Raw genomic sequence first — 24057 nt, 5'->3', positions numbered from 1 at the left:
TTACTGTGCTGGGGGAGCTATCTGGTGGAGAGGATGTGGGAATACATCTCCCTCTTCCTACCCAGGATTGATGTGGATGGTTTTATTATGCAGGCTCCTGAGGTCCTTGTTCACCCTGACGTGAGCTGTTTAATACTACTAACTAACACTGTTGGCTTATTTTTGGGTTTGTGGAATCTGGTGTCGTCCTGGTGTAAGAGAAGACAACTTTTGGGTGAGGAGATACTGAAACATGTCCTGAGGTGGCCAGTCCCTGGGTGGCAGGGTGTGGAAGGATTTGGGCAGGTGCCTGGGGTGGTTATCACCTCCCATAGCCTGGAATTTTAAACTTGAACAGGCAAGTAACCCTGGTAAACTGTCACGCCACCTGAGAGAAGGGTGCCTTGCCTACCCCAATGAAAACCAGCAGCTTCTAGCACTGCACTGGGGCTTGGCCTGTGCCTATCGAGCCACAGTTCAGTACTATCAGAGGACTGTGGTTAAGACAGGGACACTTTGAGAATGCCATGATTGAGACCGGGATACAAACTGCATCTGAGAACACCATGGTTGAGATAGGGACCCAAACAACAACTACAGTAATTGCCTCAGCAGTGAAAAAGAAACAGTGGACAAGGAGGTCAATGGGTCCATATCATCGATTAGTAAGGGAGGAGGAAGAAGAGGAAGGGTTTGATCAGGAAGCCAGTCCTTCAGCAAAGAAACGGGAGGAAAGAATGAGAGAAATCAGACAGGAAGCAGAAACTACCCAGTCCCTGACCTCAAAAGAAATTCAAGACATGCGGAAAGATTACAGCCGCCAGCCAGGTGAGCGGATTGCTGCCTGGCTGCTCTGATGCTGGGATAGCCAGGCCAACAGTCAGCAATTGGAAGGTAAGGAAGCCCAACAGATGGTATCCCTTGCTAGAAACTGGAGAATTGAGAGAGAAATTGGAAAAGAGGCAGCAATTGTCAGTCTCTGGAGACAGCTCCTCTCAAGTGTGAGGGCAAGATATCCATTCAAGGAAGATCTTGCTAATTACCAAGGGAAAGTGGACTAGTGCTGAGGAAGGCATTCATTACCTGAGAGAATTAACGGTGCTGGAAGTCATCTATGGTGACCTAGACAACAACCAGATCTCCAAAGATCCAGAGGATGTCCTGTGTATACGGGCCATGTAGAGGAAGATGGTCCAAAATGCCCTAGTGTCATATTCTAACAGCTTGGCAACAATGTATTGCCCAGATATGGATATACTAACTGTGGAGAGAGCCTCTTCCTGGCTCCAAAATTTGGAAGAAAATCTCTGTCCCTCCTCATCCCTACAGGCCAGCGCCTCAGCTGTCAGGGGCACCCGATGGAGTCAGTCACCTCCTGCCCTGGTCAGAGGGAAAGGGAGCCCCAGGCGCATGCTGCGTGGCACACTCTGGTTCTTTCTGTGTGACCAGGGGGAAGACATGAGGAAGTGGGATGGAGAGCCCAACTTTAAGCTGGAAGCCCATGTACGCGAACTGAGAGGGAAGACAGCTGTTAAGAAGGGGCCACCCAAGAAGGCTGTCAGCTTAGTTGCTGTAGAGACACAAGAAGGCAATCAGCGATCTCCCAGACACAGAAGAAGGACTGAGATCACTCCCTTGATCCTGGTGAGGGGACTTTTGGTCTGGCACTGAAAAGGTCAGACAGTGAATACTCTGACCAGGAACAGGACTAGAGGGTCCCTGCCTTTGGCCAGGAGGAGGAAAGGGGTGACCGAGTATACTGGTCTGAGTGGATTCGATGGCCTGGCACATCAGACCCAGAGAAGTATAAGGCTTTGGTAGACACTGGTGCACAGTGTACGCTGGTGCCATCAGGGTATAGGGGCACGGAACCCATCTGGATCTCTGGAGTGACAGGGGGATGCCAAGAATTGTCTGTATTGGAGGCTGAGGTGAGCTTAACAGGGGACAAGTGGCAAAAGGACCCTGTTGTGACTGTCCCGGAAGCCCCTTGTATCCTTGGCATAGACTACCTCAGGAGAGGGTACTTCAAGGACATTAAAAGGTACTGATGGGCTTTTGGTGTAGCCACTGTGAATACAGAAAAGATTAAACCTTGCCTAGCCTCTCAGGCAATCCTTCTGTTGTGGGCTTGCTGCGAGTAGAAGAACAGCAGGTGCCAACTGCTACCATGACGGTACACCGGCAGCAATATCGCACGAACCAAGACTCCCCGGCTCTCATCCATGAGCTGATTCATCAACTGGAGAGCCAAGGAGTGATCAGCAAGACTCACTCACCCTTTAATAGTCCCATATGGCCAGTGCAGAAGTCTGACGGAGGGTGGAGGTTAACGGCAGACTATCGTGGCCTGAACGAAGTGACCGCTGAGTGCTGCTGTACCAGACAAACATGTACCAGACAAACAGAGCTCCAATATGAACTGGAGTCAAAGGCAGCCAAGTGGTATGCTACAATTGACATTGCCAATGCGTTTTTCTCAATTCCTTTGGCAGCAGAATACAGGCCACAGCTTGCTTTCATGTGGAGGGGTGTCCAATACACATGGAATTGACTGCCCCAGGGTGGAAGCACAGTCCTACCATTTGTCATGGACTAATCCAAACTGCACTGGAAAAGGGTGATGCCCCTGAACATCTACAATACATCGATGACATAATCGTGTGGGGCAACAAAGCAGAAGTGTTTGAGAAGGGAAAACGAGTAATTCAGATTCTTCTGAAAGCTGGTTTCGCCATAAAAAGAAGCAAGGTCAAGGGACCTGCACAGGAGATCCGGTTCTTGGGAATAAAATGGCAGGATGGATGTCATCATGTCCCTATGGATGTGGTCAACAAGATAGCAACTATGTCTCCACCAACTAACAAGAAGGAAACACAAGCTTTCCTAGGCCTTGTGGGATTCTGGAGAATGCATATTCCAGGTTATAGTCAACTTGTGAGCCCTCTCTATCGAGTGACCCAAAAGAAGAACTATTTTGAGTGGAGCCCTAAGCAACAACAAGCCTTTGAGCAGATCAAACAGGAGATAGCTCATGTGGTAGCTCTTGGGCCTGTCCAGACAGGACCAGCTGTGCAAAATGTACTCTACACTGCAGCTGGGGAGCATGGTCTCACCTGGAGCCTCTGGCAGAAAACACCAGGAGAAACCCAAGGTCAACCATTAAGGTTTTGGAGCCGGGGGTATTGAGGATCAGAAGCCCACTACACCCTGACTGAAAAAGAGATACTAGCAGCATATGAGGGGGTTCGAGCCGCTTCAGAAGTTGTTTTTACAGAAGCACAGCTCCTCTTGGCACCACTATTGCCCGTGCTACACTGGATATTCAAGGGAAACATCCCCTCTATGCATCATGCAACCAGCGCTACATGGCATAAGTGGGTAGCGTTAATCACGCAATGGGCTCAAATGGGGAAACTAGGAATCCTGGAAGAGATCACGGACTGGCCAGAAGGCAGAGATTTCAGAGCATCGCCTGAGGAGGTATCTTGTGCCCAAGAGGCACCACCATATAATGAGTTATCAGAGGATGGAAGGCATTATGGTCTGTTTACTGGTGGGTCCTGTCATTTTGTAGGAAACCATCGGAAGTGGAAAGCTGCTGTGTGGAGTCCCCCACAACAAGTCGTTGAAGCCACTGAAGGAGAAGGTGAGTCAAGTCAGTTTGCAGAAGTGAAAGCCATCCAACTAGCCCTAGAGATTGCTGAATGAGAAAAGTGGCCAGTACTTTATCTCTATACTGACTCCTGGATGGTGGCAAATGCCCTATGGGGGTGGCTACAGCAGTGGAAGAAGACCAATTGGCAGAACAAAGGTAAACCCATCGGGGCTGCTGCATTGTGGCAAGACATCGCTGCCCGGGTAGAAAACATGGCTCTAAAGGTATGTCATGTAGATGCTCACATGCCCAAAGGCCACGCTACTGAAGAACATCAGAACAACAAGCAGGTAGACCAGGCTGCCAGAACTGAAGTAGCTCAGGTGGACCTAGACTGAGAACATCAGTGTCACCTTGAATTGTGTATAACAAGTATGCATTTTAGAATATTTTAGTATATGAGTATGTATTTTAGACTATTTTAGAATAAAATAGAAATAGTATAAGAGTTATTAGTAGTTAAGAAGAGTCACAGTTAGAATAGAAATTAGCATACTAGAGTGTGAGAATCATAGACAGTTAGAAATAGAAACTAGCATATGAGACTGTGAGAATTGTAGAATCTTCAAGGTAATAGATAATGCCCAAGTTAGATAAGAGGGTACAGGCACTGCATATTTTACTAACAAGCATATGTTTGTCCTAAAAGAATGCGAAGCTGTAACACTTCGAGGACCAATAACAGGAACATCCTCTTACTGGGAGAGCCGTAAAGATAAAGGGACACCACAACAACCATGAAAACAACAGGAATAACAGTAACTAGGGGAAAGGTAAAGGCGGCAGGGGGAGATTGCGACCACCGACCCAATTGGGGGACGAAAGGACTATCCCCCCCACTCCTTGTGAGCATGCGCAGTGAATTAAACACCAGAGGATCTGCTAACTGTCCTAGTCCTGCCCAAAACAACCCCTACATACTGTGGGAGGAGATAAGGTCCCCGCAGTGCACATAGGGAAGTGGCTGGGGAAGGCGGGGTGGGTTGCTCCTCCCTTTGGGAAAAGGCAAACCCATTCGTGGGATTGTTTTCACTCAAGGACCTGGGTGTACTTGGTAATGCGAAAGGATGGGGAGACCTGGTATGTGCCTCAAGGAGATTTAACCTTGGGGAAAAATAGTCTGTGATGTGAGTTGTATGTTGTAGGAAGTAATGTAGCAGGAACGACCTGAACTGATGAAGAGTGAGTTTCACAAGGAACCGGGCGAGTGCAGGAATGACCCAAACCAAGCCAGTGTTGGCACCCAACAATCGAACACGCTGCTTCACCTCTCCTGAGTGGATCAAATCCATAGACAAACAGATAGACAAACAAATCCATAGACAAATCCATAGACAACAGATCCACAAGCAGTTTCTAAAGGAAAAAGGCAGGGAGTGCCTCTAGTAGCCTCAATCCAGCAGTCGTGAATGTTGGGGAATTTGGAAGGAAATGGGCTGCAGCAAGTGTCCCTCCTTGTTTGCTTCTCCATAGAAGCATCTCTGCTGCTGTTGCATACAGAGTATGGGCCCAGACAGATCCCTGATCTCACCCAGGAGAATGTTTCTTACATCCTTTTCTGCTACCTGTCAAGTAGGAGATTTCCCATCTCATATCCATAGTTATCAAAGCAGTCTCAGTCTCATCCTCAACTTTTCAGAAGTCACAGCACTTTATTTTTTTGTGTTTCTGATTTAAGCATAAGGTTTTATCTCAAAGAGTTAAGAGTGCCAAGCCCAATTCTGGAGCAATGCTTGAATCCTAACTTTGGCTTTTATATTTAATGTATAACATTGTCACCAACCAACTAAGCAGCATTACTCTCAAGTAATTTCCCTGTGATGCATATTGTATCCATTTATATAGGTTTTTTTATACTTTTAACAGACTATAACAGCAATAATGTCATTCAGATAGTTATATCATAATTGACCTTAGCGTGAACATCTTTGGCTTTTACTGCAGTTTGCTTAATATTTCATGATGGTCAATTATCTCATAATTCCCACTTTGTTGGGAATAATTCCCACTTTGTTGGGAATTATTGTTTTAATTATTACACTTCAAATACATCTCTTTGGCAGAGTAGGAAAGTTATGGTAGGGAATGGTCATATTCATGAATGCTTTAATGAGGACTTTTCATCCTATCATCTCTAGTCATTATTTTTAACACTGATTTCATTTAATTATCACTTAGTCTACTCAAGCCAGGTCTTCATCTGCAGGAGCTAGCATATGGGGAGTTCAGGTTTATAGGAGAGCAGTTGGAAGACTGCACAATCTGACCATATTGTTTTTTTCTGCAGTGTTGCAGCGTGAGTCATCTATGTTAATACAAGTAACTTTCAGTGGAAGTTGAGATTAAAATGGTGATAGTGATTCCTAGATTTTTCAAGCAATTTGAAGTATTAATTATCCCAAATAGACAGCGAGCACACTGATGTTTGCATTGCTAGTGGTGAGAATTTTATGGCTTAATTATGGCCTTCTTTATGATCATTTAATTTGTGTGTGCCTGGCACCAATATTGCATAAAGAGCAGCACCCTATGAATGTTGGAGAGAAAACACATCGCTTTGCAAAAGTCTGAATGGGCTTTGTAATAATCTTTTTGTTTAGCACTGTGCTCAACACTACAAAATACAGAGTGAAGCAGTGCTTCATGCCTTACAGTAAAAGATCCTATGGATTCAGCACTAGAAACTGTTTCACTTCTTATGCAAATTATATGAACAAGTCAACATGCTCAACCTTTCTATAAATATATCTGTTGAATAGGTTTTTGTCAGCATTTTGTGGTATATTTAACATGAATAAAAATATTCTACCTAAGCATAAAATGAAAAACAGGTACAATTTGCTAAAATGTAAACTAAATATAACCCACTGTTGTGGTTTAACCTGGCAGGCAGCTAAACACCACACAGCTGTTCACTCACTCCCCCTCAGTGGGATGGGGGAGAGAATTGAAAAAAAAAGGTAAAACTCATGGGTTGAGATAAAGACAATTTAATAGGACAGAAAAGAAAGGGAAAATAATAATAATGATAAAATAATATACAAAACAAGTGATGCACAATGCAATTGCTCACCACCTGCTGACTGATGCCCAGCCAGTTCCCGAGCAGCGGACCCCCGGACAGCTTTTTCCCTCAGTTTATATAGTGAGCATGACATCATATGGTGTGGAATATCCCTTTGGTCAGTTTGGGTCAGCTGTCCCAGCCGTGTCCCCTCCCAGCTTCTTGTGCACCCCCAGCCTACTTGCTGGTGGGGCGGTGTGAGAAGCAGAAAAGGCCTTGACTCTGTGTAAGCACTGCTCAGCAACAACTAAAAGATCAGTGTGTTATCAACATTATTCTCATCCTAAATCCAAAACACAGCACTATACCAGCTACTAGAAAGAAAATTAACTCTATCCCAGCCAAAACCAGGACACCCACTTTCACCAAAGAGTATTTTTGCAGAATATTTCACTTGCAGAGCGTTGTACCTATTATGCAAGGGCACATGGGAAGGTGGGGTAGTCACAGAGGAGACGCGCCTGCTGCACCAGGCAGGAACTTGTTGCCATTGCCCCCTATCCTTTAAGTCACCATGTTCAGCCAGGTGGAGAGAGGATAGAGAATCCTCCGTATCATGTGTCCTGTCTGCCTGACAGGCCTGTCCCAGGGAAGGTAGGGTGCAAGGCTAGTTGTCTCCATTTTTTTTCTAATGTCAGGTGGGATACCATAGCAGGATATTTTTCATATTGGTACCAAGTCTGATCCATCTTTGAAGCAATAAAATCATTAAGCAGTATGTATTGCCCCAATGCCCAATGTGGTACTCATCCTTTATGTGCTAGTGATAATTTACTACTTTATCATTCTAGTAGGGAGCTTTAATTTATTACTTTATTAAGCAGTGAAATCAAAGATTAAAATGGTATGTATAGCACATATCTAACTAGATTGTGAAAAATGAAACTATATGGTTTCAGATTTATGAAAATAAAATATTTCTATTTAAATAAGTGTAGTGGTTTAATTCTTTAGGCACCACTAATTTGTAGCTTACTGGTGATTATTTTTCTTCATTTTAAAGCAAATTGCTTTCTGTATGGTGAAGTTGAGAAATAATGAATTTAATTCACATTACAAGCTACTGCCTTCCAACTGTAAATGAATATAAATGTAATAAGAGTATACTATTAAAATCTTTTGTAAAAGACTATGCTATATCATTGCAGTAAACAAATACATTTCTCAAGCCATCAGGTCATTTAATGTTGCATTTCTATTTGGTCTTTATTTTAAAGGCTTCTGTGCCTACTGTCACAACTGTCTCCAAATGTCTTAACCTGTGTTGTCTGTTCAAAGCAAACGACAGCATTTTAATTTTTTTTTTAACAGTATAATAGTTGATTAATGATCTGCTTTAAATCTAAATCAATGAACATGTTTTAAGATATATTTGTGCAGGATAGGAAATCCTTGAATACCTGTTTTATTATGTCAGGGTAGAGAGGGAGGGAGGTAAATAGGAAAGATGCAGGCTGTATACAGTGCTAGCTTTAATATTTCTGTTCTTAAAGGGTAAATAATGATATTCCCCCAAGTCAGTATTGATTTATCCCTGCATATTTATAGAGGAAAAAAGTCAAAACCAAGCCAATGTACGGTATTCATAAAATGGTCCAAAGTAGCTCTAGTTTCATCCTATTGACATTGCAGATCAATGATCCATTAATTGATCTCCTTTACCTGTCTCTTTTGCAGTGGATTGTATGCTCTTAACATTAATGTGCTGGTTAGCTATCACTGATTAAAGCCCAAAGCACTGTCCATCAGAACAACTCCAAATTACATTATCGGGTTAAGTTGTATTGGGGGATAGTGAAAATTGAACCACTCTTTTGAATAAGCATCTGATGATATTTTCTCTCTCTCTCTCCCCCCTAACTGCAGAGCTCTTCTGTATCTCTTTCAGCCACTTTCAGAACAGCGGAAAAGCACAGAAACTCAACAGATTACTCTTTAGATAGTAAAAACCAGAAAACAGAAGAGAAGGAAATAACAGCTCATTATGTGAGTAAAACATTTACATTGTGCATTGCCAAACTTGAGTATTCTCTGTAATTTCACTAATTTTCTACTACATAACTAATTTTAAATTTGCAGGTCAAATTTTAACATATACTTACTGTCTGCATGTACCATTATGCTGGATGGAAGATTTAGGTCCTTAGGATTGGTAGTATTTTTGACTATAAATACAGAACACCTGAAAGGCAAGCGACAAAAGAATTGGGTGTTAGGCTGGGACTAAGTAGATTTGGAGTCTAGCTTGGCTCTGCTTTTCAGTGCTGTGTGACTTAGGACAAAATTTTCATCCTCTGTCTTCATTCACCTATATGAAAACTGGGGAAAATGCTACAGCTGTGGGAACCTATCAAGGAGAAGCACTATAGGAGATCTAAATATTTTTATTTTATTACCACATAAAGCTAGGTAAAAGTAAATGTTATATTATATAGCTCTTGGCAGCTTTGCATTTCATTGGATTATTTTTTCTTTGTACTTAAGAGACTTTGAGAATTTTTTTTTACACATTATGATTTGTCATTGCAGGACAGTGATGGTGAAAAGAGTGATGACAACTTGGTAGTTGATGTTTCCAACGATGTACACGTAATGCTATTTTTTTGTACCTTACAATAGTGGAGGTGGGGTGGTCTTCAGTCATTTCCATGCATATTAGATATATGAATAAGATTACAGTTTTTGCCTTCATAAAGGAGCGGTCTTTTTTTCTTTAGAAAGCAAATCAGATCTGTAACACTTTTTTCTACAAAGGAGCTTTTTTTTGTTGTTTTGTTTTTGTTTTACAAACCAAAAGTCTACTTGAGATACTTGAAGCCAGCACAGCATAACAGATAAGATGCAGCTTGTAATGGTATCTGTGTTTTCTTTCACTCTGGCCTTGACTTATTTTGTGAATGTTGTGGTTTAGCCCCAGTCAGCAATTAAGTACCACACAGCCACTTGCTCACCCTCCCCCCCGGTGGGATGGGGGAGAGAATCAGAAGAGCAAAAGTAAGAAAACTCGTGGGTTGAGATAAGAACAGTTTAATAATTGGAACAAAAATAATAATAATAATAAATTGTAATGAGAAGGAAAACAACAAGAGAGAGAGAGAGGAACAAAACCCAAGGGAAAAAAAACCAGTGATACAACCACTCAACATCCGCCGACTGATGCCCAGCCAGTCCCTGAGCAGCGATCGCTACCCCCCGGCCAACTCCCCCTAGTTTATATACTGAGCATGACGTCATATGGTATGGAATAGCCCTTTGGTCGGTTTGGATCAACTATCCTGGCTGTGCCCCCTCCCAGCTTCTTGTGCACCCAGCAGAGCATGGGAAGCTGAAAAGTCCTTGACCAGTGTAAACACCACTTAGCAACAGCCAAACATCAGTGTGTTATCACTATTATTCTCATACTAAAATCCAAACCACAGCACTATACCAGCTACTAGGAAGAAAATTAACTCTATCCCAGCCGAAACCAGGACAGTGAAATTAATCAGGTATGTCAAGTACCTCACTTTGTCACCTGAAAAATGAAAATTATTTGCCTATTTCAATATTCTTAGGTTTTTAACATTATTTTTCATAGTTAATGGCATTAAATTTTAAGACTTTAAAAAAAATAGTTTTCTTTGATTATCCACCTTGATTTTACAGTTGTATCAGCTTAAATTGCTTATGGACTGAAGTAACATGTAACGTTTTATGACAGATCCTCACTCCAAAGTGTGAATTGCTCAAGACAAGCATTAGTGGCTAGTATGAGGTTTTTATACTAACCTATATTGTTGATGTTTAGGGTCCTTCCTCTCCCCAGGGGAGCCCAGCACACTCTCCACGAGAGAATGGCTTGGACAAGACTCGACTGCTGAAGAAAGATGCAGCAATTAGTTCAGCGTCTATTGCATCCTCCAGCAGTACTCCTTCCTCAAAATCCAAATAACTTAGCCTTGTAAGTGCTTCTGAATGCTCCTGACCTGCAATAATATGCTGAAACACATGTTGACCATATCTGTATCTGGACACAATTTGGATTTCTAAAGCTATCAGTAAAACACTATGAAACATTAGTATAAAATTCCTTTATTTTCTGTTTTCAGGGATTTTAATAAAATAATGAGAAAGCCTTTTGGGTGATAAAAAGAGGCTATTTTAACTGTTGGTGTGGATAGATGATGGATGTGCTGTGCTGAGAGATATTTTTCTCCTCCACCATATGAAAAACTGTCATTCTGAGAATAAATATGAGTACACAGGGGTTCCTTGAGCTGTTTTCTTTTGTCGTAGTTTACAGCAAGTTCAGTTCCCTGCTTGGATATAATTTGGTTGTTAGCTTTGTTCAAATTACCAGGTGATATACAGCAACAATAATTTTTATTTTCTATCTAAAAAGTAATCTGTTATTTACAAGAGCCTTCTTTGACTTGCATCACAAATCACGGTGCAATAAAAGAGCAGTCTGCAAGTCGGGGATGTTCTTTCCTTTCCTGTTTGTGACCATACTTGATCACATTTCTGAGCTGCACTGTAATTCCTCTCTGTTCTTTGCAGGTCAGGGTACATGATTATTTAAAGAAATAAAATAAAATAAAAATAAAAGCCTAAAGTGAATGTAGTACTCAGGAAAGGTGATAGAATGACAGGTTCAGACCCAGGAGTCAGCTGTTTGATGAACAAGCTTGTCACCAGAGTGGCACTGCACAGTTCCTGACTATACCCATTACTGTCTCTGCCCTGTTATCAGCATCGATTTAGGGATGATTTGTTAGTTGGTTATGGGTTTTCTTCTGCTCTTCTTATTCACCAGACAGTGGCCTCTCACAGAAAGTCATAATCATAATGTGAACAGGTCCACCATGAGCAGACTGAGACAACCAACAGATTTCACATATGCTGCCAATATAATTGTCAGATGGTAATGATTTTCAGTCATTGATCTTATTCTGAATCATACAGATGCCCCGAATGAAGAAAGCTGTGAAGGCTATAGTTCATTCTCAAAGCCATTCTGTCCTTTTAAGTGTCTCTGTGTGCTTCTCTTCATTGCCAGCGAATATTAAAACTGAAACCTAAAAGCTAGGTTTCACATAATCACACCACACTCCTCTGCTTGTCATCTGCTCTTTTTCCAGCCACTAATTTAAAACCAAAAAGTAAAATAACTAATGAACTATCTTTCATTTTCTTTTTTGATGATTAGAATGAGAAATCTACCACTCCTGTATCTAAACCAAATACCCCAACTGCACGGACTGATGCTCCAGCTCTGGGCAGCAATTTCACTCACAGATTGAGATCTGTGCCTGGCAAACCTCCAGGTGTGGACCCGCTAGGTTAGTATCAGTATATTCAAACGATATGAAACAGTAGCCATTCATCCTTAAACAGTTTCCTTTTAAAACTACAGTGACAAAGCAGTATATTACAGCTGCTTAAACTGAATGCTGAGCTGGTTCTTCAGCATTTTAATACAGCATATTTTACTGCTTGCCAAATTTATATTTGATCTGATGGGTTTGGCCTGGCTGTGTGACCTCTCTCTCTTTTTTCCCCCTCTATACCTTCAGGTTTAAGGACACCTATGGCAGTGCCATGTCCTTACCCTACTCCATTTGGCATTGTGCCACATTCCCGTATGAATGAGGAACTGACCAGCCCTGGAGCTGCCTATGTCGGTCTACACAATATTTCCCCTCAAATGAGTGCAGCAGCTACAGCAGCAGCAGCAGCTTATGGGAGATCTCCAGTGGTAAGCATTTGCCACTAGTCTGTTTGGAGTTGAGAGCAATTCATGTTAAATGCAAGACCTGTGTTAAATCTGGTTCGGTCTCTTTGTAATTTGGGGAGCATGCTATGGAGGACATGGATTAAACTGTCTTCTTTTGCTTATCTCCATCTTTAATACAACTTTTTGTTTTGCTTGGGGAAAACTACAGGTTGGTTTTGATCCACATCATCACATGCGAGTCCCAAGCATCCCTCCCAATCTGACAGGCATCCCAGGAGGAAAACCGTGAGTATCAAATATTCAACTTCAAAAGTCAATGATCTACTGAAGTTGTGTTCCCTTGCTGGTTGGAATTCCCTTTAGCTACTGAAAATTATTGTATGAATAGGAATAAATATAGCTATTTGGAAAGTGAAGGTGAAACACTGTTAAATCTTAAAATTGTATTTGTAAATTTGTTATGAAGACTAATAACAGCTGACAAGTACTGGGTGGTATAGAGCAAAGCAGACAGTGATAAATGGAAAAAAAGGAGCTGAACTTCAAAGTGTTTGTGGTGGGTTAACCCCAGTTGGCAGCTAAGCACCACACAGCCACTTGCTCACTCCCCCCCACTACCCCAGCAGGATGGCGGAGAGAAAAGGAAAAGCAAAAGTTAGACAACTCATGGGTCAAGATAAAGATAGTTTAATAAGCAAAGGAAAGAGGAAGAAGAAAGAAAAAAAGACAAAACCAGTGCTGCAAAGGCAACCACTTACCACCTCCCACAAGTAGACCAATGCCCAGCCAATCTCTGAGCAACGGCTACCTTCCCCCAAAACCTCCTCCCCTCAGTTTTTATTGCTGAGCATGTTATTATATGGCATGGAATATCCCTTTGGTCAGTTTGGGTCAGCTGTCCCGGCTGTGTCCCCTCCCAACTTCCTGCGCACCCCCAACCTACTCAGTGGGGGGGCAGAGTGGGAAAAAGAGAAAGCCTTGACACTGTGCAAGCACTGTTCAGCAATAGCCAAAATACTGATGTGTTATCAATGCTGTTTTAGTCACAAATCCAAAACATAGCACCGTATGGGCTGCTATGAAGAAAAATTCCATCTCAGCCAGACCCAGTACAGTGTTACATGCTGAATCTGACTGTTTGGTCTTATATAGAAATGCAAACTGGAATAGGATCTCGGCTTTCCATCTTTGCTGTACTTTGCCTCTCAGTTCAAGAAATAATTTCTTTGTTCACAAAAGCTAGGCAATCACTTGCAAACTTACCATCTTCTATAAACAGCAGTCTGAAAAGGAACACTGAAATGTTTTGTTTGATTGAAAATATTGAAAAGAATTATGGTATCATAATCTTCAAATTCATCCTTGATGGAACTGACCATAAAAGGTAACTCCTCTACCAGACTTCACTTGTTGTGAGCCTAGGAAAAGGAATTACACAGATATGAAGAACTCTCTAAGAGAGGGGAAAAAATAAAACAGTGATACAAATCATATTGATCCAGATTTTCTGTAAGGGTCCTCAATTTCCACTTCTTGTGTGACACTCGTAAGAAACTGTGACCAGGTAATATTGGAAAGGTTGAAGGGTAGGGGATGTACTTTTTGCCATTCCCTTCCTCTCTTTAATGTATTAATGTGTTTGTGGAGCAGGGTGGAGGGTATTCACACACCTGCATGCATGTAAATAAATATGCTCACCTGCCAGTGAGTTTGCAGACACATAAGATTAATAACATATCATGGGAAAAGTGATCAATCCTAGTACCTATAACTTCTCTTATATAAATGCATCATACAAATCGTAGCCTGCATCCCACTCTGACATTAGTTATCACCTCAGTTCGCTTTTTTTGCTACTTGCTCTGCCCTGATAGCTGGCTGAATAAGATGATTTTGGAACTTGGTGTATGATAGCTTCTAGGATTAGCTGTTTGCATTAAAAATTCTGCAGAGCAGAAATCTTCATCCTACACATTTGGTGGGCACATAAAAATTTTCTGCCATAATGTTCAAATGTTCAAGTTCATCCTTGGTGGAGCTAGTTGCCCAGAAAAGGTAACCCACTCTACCAGGCTTTGCTTCTTATGGTTGTAGGCTCACAACGAGTGACATTTGAGACAACAAGCAAAGTCTGATAGAGGTGGTCACCTTTTATGGTCAGTTCCATCAAGGATGAATTTGAACATTATGATGGACAAGAAGTTGAACATGAGCCAACAATGTGTCTTTGTGGCAAGGAAGGCTAATTGTATCCTGGGATGCATTAGGAGGAGTGTTGCCAGCAGGTCGAGGGAGGTGATCCTTCCCCTCTACTCAGCACTGGCAAGGCCAAACCTGGAGTCCTGTGTGCACAAACTGAAGCACAGGAGGTTCCATCTGAACATAAGGAAAGACTTTTTTACTGTGAGGTTGACTGAGCACTAGAACAGGTTGCCCAGAGAGGTTGTGGAGTCTCCCTCCTTGGAGATATTCAAAAGCTATCTGGACACGGTCCTGGGCCACCTGCTCTAGGTGGCCCTGCTTGAGCAAGGAGGGTTGGACCAGATGACCTCCAGAGGTTCCTTCCAAACTCAGCCATTCTATGATTCTGTGAAATGAGAATTCCACAGATACAGAGAACTCCCTGCTTGCATCCTGCTTGAGTTGGGGGGGACAAGAAATAAAATGATATGATGCAAATTGAAATCAAACCAGTCGAAGTTCTGTTGCACCTCAAAGGTTTCTGAACTTCAGTGACATATTGATGACTGTTTTAAAGGACAGTTGTGTTTAAATGTTTGTCAGTTGTAGGGACTGAAACCTTTGAAATCTATGGTCATTTTATCATGATCACATTGATTTTCTTCATCTGAAGTACAGTATTTTCATAGCTATCATTCAGGATTGTTGGTCTCTCATTTACTCTTCCCTTAAAGCGCAAGTTGTGTAAATTCTCCAGGCTGCTGAGTGTTTGTTGAAATGGAACGGGCAGTGTGTGGCACATCAGAGATCTAGCTACCTAATAACTCTCTTTCTACTTTGGAGAGGTATCCAAAAGCTGAGGATAATACACAATATAAATAGAAATGGTAGCTAATGCAAAAAGAAGAAAAAAGTGCTCACCAGGTGTTTATAGTGTCAGATATTTCTAAGATGCTTAGAGTACTTCAGATAAGCAACATGCAGTATTAGTTCACAGTGTTTAAAAACAAACAAACAAAGCAGCAGTTTAATCACAGGTACTGGTATGGAATGATGAATAGAGTGCGAATAACGTAGTCACAAATCATTCCAGAACTAAGCTTTATTTTTGTAATTGTTCAAATATGTTCCTTATGTACTTTATAAGCATGAAAATATCATATATTAAGTGCTCAACATGGCTCTGCAGAGAGTGACTGAAACTTTATACAGAAATTAGAAAGGATGATAATAAAGTTCCACTTGTTTTGTGGGGTTTTTTTACATATTTCAGGTCACCATCAGCTTCTTTTTTAGTACCTTACTGTAGGAAACAGGAGTTAAAGAGATAATGAAGATCTTTCAGTTTTCTGTAGTGATAACTGAACCCAAGATTCTACTCATATAGGCAATTTGCTGCTTCTAACAACCACAGAAATCTGACCTACCCTTTCTTGAATGTGGTTAATGTAAAAAAATTGAGAATGATGATACAGTCTGTCACTCAGATCTGTCAGAACAAGAAACAGGGGGCAGGACAAGGAGAGTGTGTAAAGCTCTGGGAGTAGGACAGAAAGGTGAAAATGCAGTTGTATTTTATTCTGCTGAAATTATTGTTCTAATATTAATGTGCTTTTAATCTTAAATAAGAAATTAAATAGTTGAATTCTGATGCCTGCCTTCTTCAGTGACTTTCAAGCAACAGTTAAGGAAATTATCTTTCTAAGTATTCCCATAAAATTATTTTTTTTGTGAGCTATTCTCATCCTCACCATTGTGACAATGGGTTTTTCATCAGTACTACTGTGACTTTTTTAGGACTAAGGAGATTAAAACCTTCCATTAAGCATACATCTATATCTGTAGGTGAACCCTCTTGTAAAGTTTGTGTTCTTGTAATAGATGTGACATGTCAGGGAGCATCTAAGAACAAGACAATTTCACAACCTAACTGTTCTCCCTGGAAAATATTTTGAGATGAAGGTGTTGATAGTTTATTCACAGATGGCATAACTGGCAGTCATACAACATATTCTTTCTCAGTGAGAGCCCTGATTCTGACAAGAGAAATTGGGATTTGTGGTTGTTGTGTCTGTTCTTAAAAAACAAGCCCGGAAGAAAGAAAAAACCCCAGTGCATTTTTTGCTGGTCTGTCATGTCAGATGTCTGCAAGCGTGCCTTGAGGACTTAAATCCTTGACAGCAGTGGTTTCAGTGCACCTTTACATACAGCGCTAGGCAGTTTCACTCAAGCTGTGTGGAACTCAGTGCATTCAGGTCAGCTTGGCAGTGCTTGCTGAAGTTCACACGTTAGAGTCAGTAAGGGAATAACCAAATGTCCCCTGGCATTCAGCTACCCCCTTAATATTCTGCAACAGACAGCTGACTGTTTCTGTCCTCCACAGGGGCCCTGATCTGTCTTTCCTTCCCTTTTCCACATGTGCCGGTCTCTCCACACACCGAAGTTTAAGAACAGTGTCATGTATCCTCACTCATGCCAGAAATCTTCATCACATGAGTTGTAAAAGCTCATTTGATTGGTAGATGATCCTTGACTTGCCACATTAAAAGGGAAAGAAAAGTACCCAAGCATATGCTTTGAGATCTGTACTGTAGGTATCTGAATAATTTGTTCTTCAAATTATTGCAAAAATTGCAAGAGGAGCTAGGTGCAAAATATGAGTGCCCACAATGGAAAATGATAAGCTGTTGATGTGCATATGTATGTATACATGCATACTGCACACACACCTCATTCTCTTTTCTTAAATAGGCTTGAAGAACAACTTATTAAATCACTGTCCTCTCACCCCTTTTCCTTCCCCCCCCCCATCACCCAGAACATATTCATTTCATGTAAGTGCAGATGGTCAGATGCAGCCTGTTCCTTTCCCTCTTGATGCCCTCATCGGTCCAGGAATCCCTCGCCATGCCCGTCAGATCAGCACTATGAATCATGGGGAAGTTGTGTGTGCAGTTACCATCAGCAACCCCACGAGACATGTGTACACGGGTGGAAAGGGGTGCGTCAAAGTCTGGGACATCAGCCACCCTGGCAACAAGAGCCCTGTCTCTCAGCTGGACTGCCTGGTAAGTAAAGCGGCATATGACAGTGGAAAAGGTAGCAGGTTGTGTTAAGATTGAAATGATACTGTTAAGGTACAAAAAACAGTGGCTATTTGAATGTTGTCATTGAAATCAAAGCTTGATACTTCATTTGTAATTTTGTCATTTATTTTAGAACTGAGTTAGAAGCATGTTCCTTGTAGTAGCTGTGTTTTTCCCCCAATGAACCAAAACATACTTAACGTCCTAAAATTGTATTAGTAGGGGGAAAGATCAAAGACAGCACATACAAACTTTGACATTTGTTGGCAATCTTAAAGCTTGATATTCTATCATGTTAAAAATTGCTGTCTTTCTCTGAGAATATTTGAAGCTTGTGTCACATTTTGTGTTTATGTATATGTGTGAATGAATTGCCCCGTCTTAACGTGACAATTAAAAATATCCCTGAGTGTTATTCACAAAATATTTGAATGTGCTAACAAGATGAACCATTGTTAGCAGCTTTTCTCATGACATTTACCAGTTCTTGGTAAGATGTTGCATCTTGTTACAGAGGCTGTTAAATCAGAACTGTGCAGCATGTGTAGAGATATAATTAATTGCTACACAAATTGCTACACAAATTAAGAAAATTGCCCAAATATTTTTTCTCTGACATCTCCTAGAAAGTGACAACAAGTCTTACTGGAACAGAGGGGGAGGAGGAGGTGTTCAGGGAATTTGGGAGTCCCCCATGCTGAGAGGTTAATGTGCTGAAATAAACAAAGTATGCAAATTTAACTTTCTACACAAGCTGTTGAGTACAGCTTTCTTGAATTGTTTGGGGTTGGGTTCAGTTTTTTCCATTTTGATGCTAATTAAGATAAAATCTCTCTCACTACAGAATTTTGTAGATCAAGTTTAAGTACTTCCCTAATGTAATTTTCTGGCATGAATACACTTTATCATTGTCATAAGTATAAATGGCTCATTAAAACCAGGAAGGAATACAGTACTTTTATGGATTGCTCTCATGTTAATGCTGTTTCCTTTCCTTCCCCATGAGTAATCTCTTGATGGCTTCTGTCTCCACAGAACAGAGATAACTACATCCGTTCCTGCAGATTGCTTCCAGATGGCCGCACCCTGATTGTTGGTGGGGAAGCCAGCACGTTATCCATTTGGGACCTGGCAGCTCCAACTCCACGTATTAAAGCAGAGCTAACATCTTCTGCTCCAGCTTGCTATGCCCTAGCTATCAGCCCTGATTCCAAGGTTTGCTTCTCTTGCTGTAGTGATGGGAACATTGCAGTGTGGGATCTGCATAACCAGACATTAGTAAGGTAGGTTGACAGAACTGGATCATCAGGTTGTGAAGAATTAATTAGACATAGACTTACATGCTCTTCTACTTAAATATGTTCTTTTCTTAATGGTTTCAACATAACTGCTTTCAGTATTTCATCACTGGGCAATAACCATGGTAACACCTGGTAATTCTATATAATTGTTTGTAGGTTTTGAGAGTTTCATAATTCCAGGCCTATCAAGCAGCCACAGAACTTTAATTGCCTAAGATGAGCTGGTGTTGGCATTGTTGTTGATTCTTTGGACAGATGGATTTCTTTGTTTCCACTGTGCTCACACTCCAATCTCTTTAATCAGTGCTCTTGCAAGTATCTCTTGGGTAAAGATGTGTGTAAATGCCTGCATTGCATACTTCAACATCTTGGGAGTATGGGTTGCTATTCAAAACTAATGTACAGTTATCTAGGAGCCAGTAGTACAAAGCTTCCCTATATGCTGCACTGTGTATATATTATTATAAATAGTATATCAGTACTGCATGTAAAGGTGGGCTTTTCCCAGCTGATGTTCCCATTTAGAATGCTCTGGTTTTAAACCTTTTTAATGACCTGCATATTCTTTTTAAAGAAAGTGAATTTTGACGATCACATTCCTTCAGGGGGAATGTGGTATTTCCTGACAAATGGTGGGTATCAGTCAACAACAAAGATCCCCAGTATATCTGACTCTTAAAGTGTGCTTCTTGAAATCAAATTAGTGCTCAGATGTCTGTCCTAATTGCTTCATAAATTCATCACAAAATTCACATGGTCATCCCAGAATTAAAATTAATCTTAGATTGCTATTAGAATCTATGTTACTGTTGTCTTTAATAGCTGGGTGTAAGAGACTGAAACAAAAAGGAGATATTCTGAGTACATGCTGACAACTGACTATTCCCACTGTGAGAATATATGTATCTTCTTTCGGTATTTTCAGGCAATTTCAGGGCCACACAGATGGAGCCAGCTGTATTGATGTTTCTAATGATGGCACCAAACTATGGACGGGAGGCTTGGACAATACAGTCAGATCCTGGGACCTCAGAGAAGGGAGACAGCTACAACAACATGACTTTACATCGCAGGTTCAGTCTCAGAAGCTTTGACATGTTAAGAAAAAAAATCTGTTGAAGTTTTATAAAACAAGCACTTAAAAAAGAAAAAAAAAGAAAAGAAAAAGCAGGTTCAAAGAGAATTCCAAAAGAATTTTTCACACTTTTTTTTTTTAATATGGCAGCTAAATATCTTTCTGGATTATGACTCTGTTTGACAGATTAGTACTTCTCCCATGAGAGCAGCGGAGAACTGTTTTTATAAAAGAATTGCTAGATTAAAGTGTTCCTGTGCACAATTTGTTACCATTTCTGTAGATCCTTGTTCAAAAATATTTTACAAACATATTTTTAAATGCTGTAAGATAAGCTAGGACATTAACTTTGATAGCTTTATTCAGTGCTTTATTATTACAGTTTTAATTGATCTTTGTTTACATGAACTAATTTATCTTGATTACTATAGTAACTGGATTAGCATGTTTTTAAAACTGTGTAGCAGACCAAAATTTGGTTTTGCATAGTGTTAACAGTGTAGCAGGAGTCGATTTTTAATATCTCAAGCTCATTTAAGCTGATTGAAGCATGTGCTGTGCTACTTCCAGATCTTTTCATTGGGCTATTGTCCAACTAGTGAATGGTTGGCAGTGGGAATGGAGAACAGTAATGTTGAGGTACTGCATGTTACTAAACCAGACAAGTATCAGCTGCATCTTCATGAGAGCTGTGTGCTGTCACTCAAATTCACTCAGTGTGGTAAGCAAAGCTTTCTATGCCAGTATTTTCCCTCCTGAGAAATTTATTCAAGATCACCTTTGAATAAAAATAAGGATATTTAAAAATTAGATGTTAAGTTTAAATATTAAAATTTATTAAAATGTTTCTGTGTGACTGCTTTTTTTTATACAAACTACTTATGTTGTGAGCAATCATCTTAGTGTAACAAGATTAAAATGTGACTGTTCTTTGCATATGTTTTTCATTGATGTATGAATTAATTGTTTTTATGAGTAATCTGTTTCTTGGGGTGCATTTCTTGAAAACAAACCACAACTATAACATTTAAACGATCTTTTGCAGGCAAATGGTTTGTAAGCACTGGAAAAGATAATCTTCTTAATGCCTGGAGAACACCTTATGGAGCCAGTATATTCCAGGTAATAATCTCCTAAAAGCTGTTTTCCACATTATGGAGCAGTAGAGTTGCACTTCTTAGGGTCTGCCATTAGCTTAAGGGATTTTAAAATGGAAACTCTTGTCTTATTAATATGTTCCTTTAAGACTTTGTCTGTAATTAAAGAGGTGTACGCTTTTGTCCTTTCTAACATTTTAGTAATTTAGGTCTTTCGATAAAGTAACCCTTTAATCTGAAATTGTTTTTAATACCCTTCTTTCTGAGACTATCTTTCTTGCCTTCTTGTGCATATTGCTGCAATAACAGCACCCAAGTCATGTGGTTAGCTTAGCAATCACTGAAGGTCCAAAATGTATCTAAAATAATGAAAGCCATATTCAACACGTATTTTTCTTGGATGAGATGAATAAAGGCTAAGGAGTGCTTTCTCAGAGCTTGCATGTGTAAAGTATGTAGATAAATAACATTAAGGTGTCATATCTTGTATTAACACTGAAAAGTCAGTGGATTAAACAGGCAGACTCCTGAGCTGAACACTTGATCCTTATACAGGAGTCCTGTGGACTGAAACTGGAAGTCATAACCTTTCTATAGTATTTAATACCTCTGTGCCCAATTTTAATGGAACTTCAGTGCCATTGAAGAAGAGTGGAATTTCTGGCGTATCCCTCTCTTCTTTGACCTACAGGTACCTCTGTGCTGGGAATTTTTTTAATTAAGTTAACCCTGGTGTTCTGGGTTAAATGGTCAAGTCTCAGCTATATTGATACCTGCAACGTCTCTGCCTTTTGGGACAGTGCTGTTTGCCTTGGCATGAGAAATCTGAAGTCTGAGTTTTCTTAGTGGAGAGTACTCAGCTCTGGAATGACTTCTCACAGAAAGTCCGAATAATCTTTCCAAGAACGCATCTCCCTTAAAACTGACATTCTTCCCCAATACAGCTTTTTTAATGAGGGGTAGAGAAATAAACTTTTGTACCGTGCAGTAGAGGTTTCTCTGCAAAAACTTAGCATTACTGGAAAGTATTTAGCTCTTGCAGTGACAGGCAGAAAAGACAATTTAGACATATATGTTATATAGAGAAAACATACACTAAAACAGGAAGTAAAATGTGACAATGTGCATACATAGACATTATCTCAGAAAAGATCCATCTGCATGTTGATAGAAAAGCTGGGAGAAACAAAGCTACTATATCCTGTTGTGTCCTGTCTTCCATTCACCTGCTGTTGCTTATGCCAAGTCCACCATAGTATCTTTTCATATGTGCATCCTCCCTGGTAATGTAAATTGTTTTGTGCAAGGGCTTTGTCTTCTGTGTTGGGGAAATACTGAGAGGAGATAAAGTTACTTCTGTGGACTCTCTTTTGTATATATGCGTTGGTTGGGCTTTGTAGTACTTCTTCATAAGGATTTCTGGTTTAAAACAAAAAAGGGAGGGAAGAAAAAGACGTCAGCTTTTGATTCCTTTTTTTGCAAGGACTAACTTATAAAATTTGAATACTCATTATTTGTAAAATGTATAGAAGGGTCTGCTTGCTTTTGTTTGTTTGATAGATCTCTAGTTCCGTAGCATTAAATAAAACATTCACTGCCCTTTTTTGTTGCCATAAAGCTTTAGGTGAGACAAATTTGGAGAAATAGTCTTGTAACAAAAGCTGCCACCCTTTCACTTCCACTCTGAATCTACAATGCAGATATTTAAATGAGCCTTCCCATGCATTCCCTCTATAAACTTTTCTGGTTAATCTTCAAGTCTTTTTATGGATTGAAAAGAATTATTTTTTTTCTTGTAGTCCAAAGAATCCTCATCTGTGCTTAGCTGCGATATCTCTGTGGATGACAAATACATTGTCACTGGCTCTGGGGACAAGAAGGCTACAGTCTATGAAGTTATTTATTAGAGACAAATCTGAATGCAGACAGGACTCCTTCTCATAGCACTTTGCTGTATATTCCTTTTTTTCCTTTCCCAAACTGAAAACTTTAATGCTCATTGCAGTTGTGGAATTTCCCCCCCCCCCCTTAACCTTCCATTAAATTGTGAATGCTCATTTAGAACTTGTAATACCAAATCACCAGATATCTACTTGGAAGAAGATGGAATAAGCATACTTAACAGTGAACTTGACTCTTTAATTATGTATTATAGCTGTAATGTGCTTATTTTGTTTAAAGAAGGCTTTCTAACAGTGAACTGACTAAATAAAGCTGTCTGGCCCAACTTTGGTTTGAAAGGTACGTTATATATTTTGTGGTTTTGCTGGTGAATGAAAGGGACTGGGGAGAAGGCTGTTCAGGAGATAGTAAAAGTTGCACTGAATAGACTCATACTTTCTAATTAAAAAATACACTTATATTTTTTTAGTCCTATTCTTGGATGAAACCTCTAAGCATTATTACCATATAATTACTTGGTGGGAAGATTCTGCAATTCAACTATTTTAGAAAATCTTGGAAATTTAGGAAATTGCAACCTGTAGCCAGTGATTTACATGCCTGTGATGAATGGCAAGTTCAGTTCATATCTAAATTAAATACACTTTAAGTAAAAATGTGCTAATTCATATATTTCCAATGTCAATATATCATCTTGTGAACAGATTTGTTCTCTTCTGTTGATGAACAGAAAGCATTTTGGTGTCAACCTAGTTTTTTTAATATAGCATCCCTCTTTGTCATATCGTAGAGAGAAGTACAGTAAGTGGCCTCAAAGAATCACCTTTATTACTTCTGGACACTTTTGCCACATTTCTTTGAAAAGGGAAATATGTGTTGGGTGGCAATTTTTCAGTTAGTTACAAGGGATTATGAAAATATTTAATATATTCCTTGGAAACTGCACTGAAATAAGAATGGATGCCTACTAGTATACAAAGTCTGAGGACCTCTGAGGT

At 40.2% G+C, this 24057-nt stretch overlaps 1 protein-coding gene across 1 annotated transcript in view; it reads left to right on the top strand.

Moving 5' to 3' along the window:
* Positions 1-23375, top strand: part of LOC140651067 (transducin-like enhancer protein 4) — a 74179-nt gene extending 50804 nt beyond the window's left edge. Inside the window, 12 exon segments of the mRNA XM_072860124.1 lie at positions 8568-8687; positions 9231-9284; positions 10489-10641; positions 11890-12022; positions 12251-12438; positions 12626-12702; positions 17417-17666; positions 18720-18967; positions 19911-20058; positions 20631-20781; positions 21106-21182; positions 22957-23375. Of these exon segments, the coding sequence (XP_072716225.1) occupies positions 8568-8687; positions 9231-9284; positions 10489-10641; positions 11890-12022; positions 12251-12438; positions 12626-12702; positions 17417-17666; positions 18720-18967; positions 19911-20058; positions 20631-20781; positions 21106-21182; positions 22957-23064 (1707 nt within the window). The 3' untranslated portion in view covers positions 23065-23375.
* The last annotated feature ends 682 nt before the right edge of the window (positions 23376-24057 follow it).

The sequence above is a fragment of the Ciconia boyciana genome, chromosome 4 (assembly GCF_034638445.1).
Source record: "Ciconia boyciana chromosome 4, ASM3463844v1, whole genome shotgun sequence".
NCBI classification, from domain to species: Eukaryota; Metazoa; Chordata; class Aves; order Ciconiiformes; family Ciconiidae; genus Ciconia; species Ciconia boyciana.
This window is presented reverse-complemented; position numbering and strand designations above follow the sequence as displayed.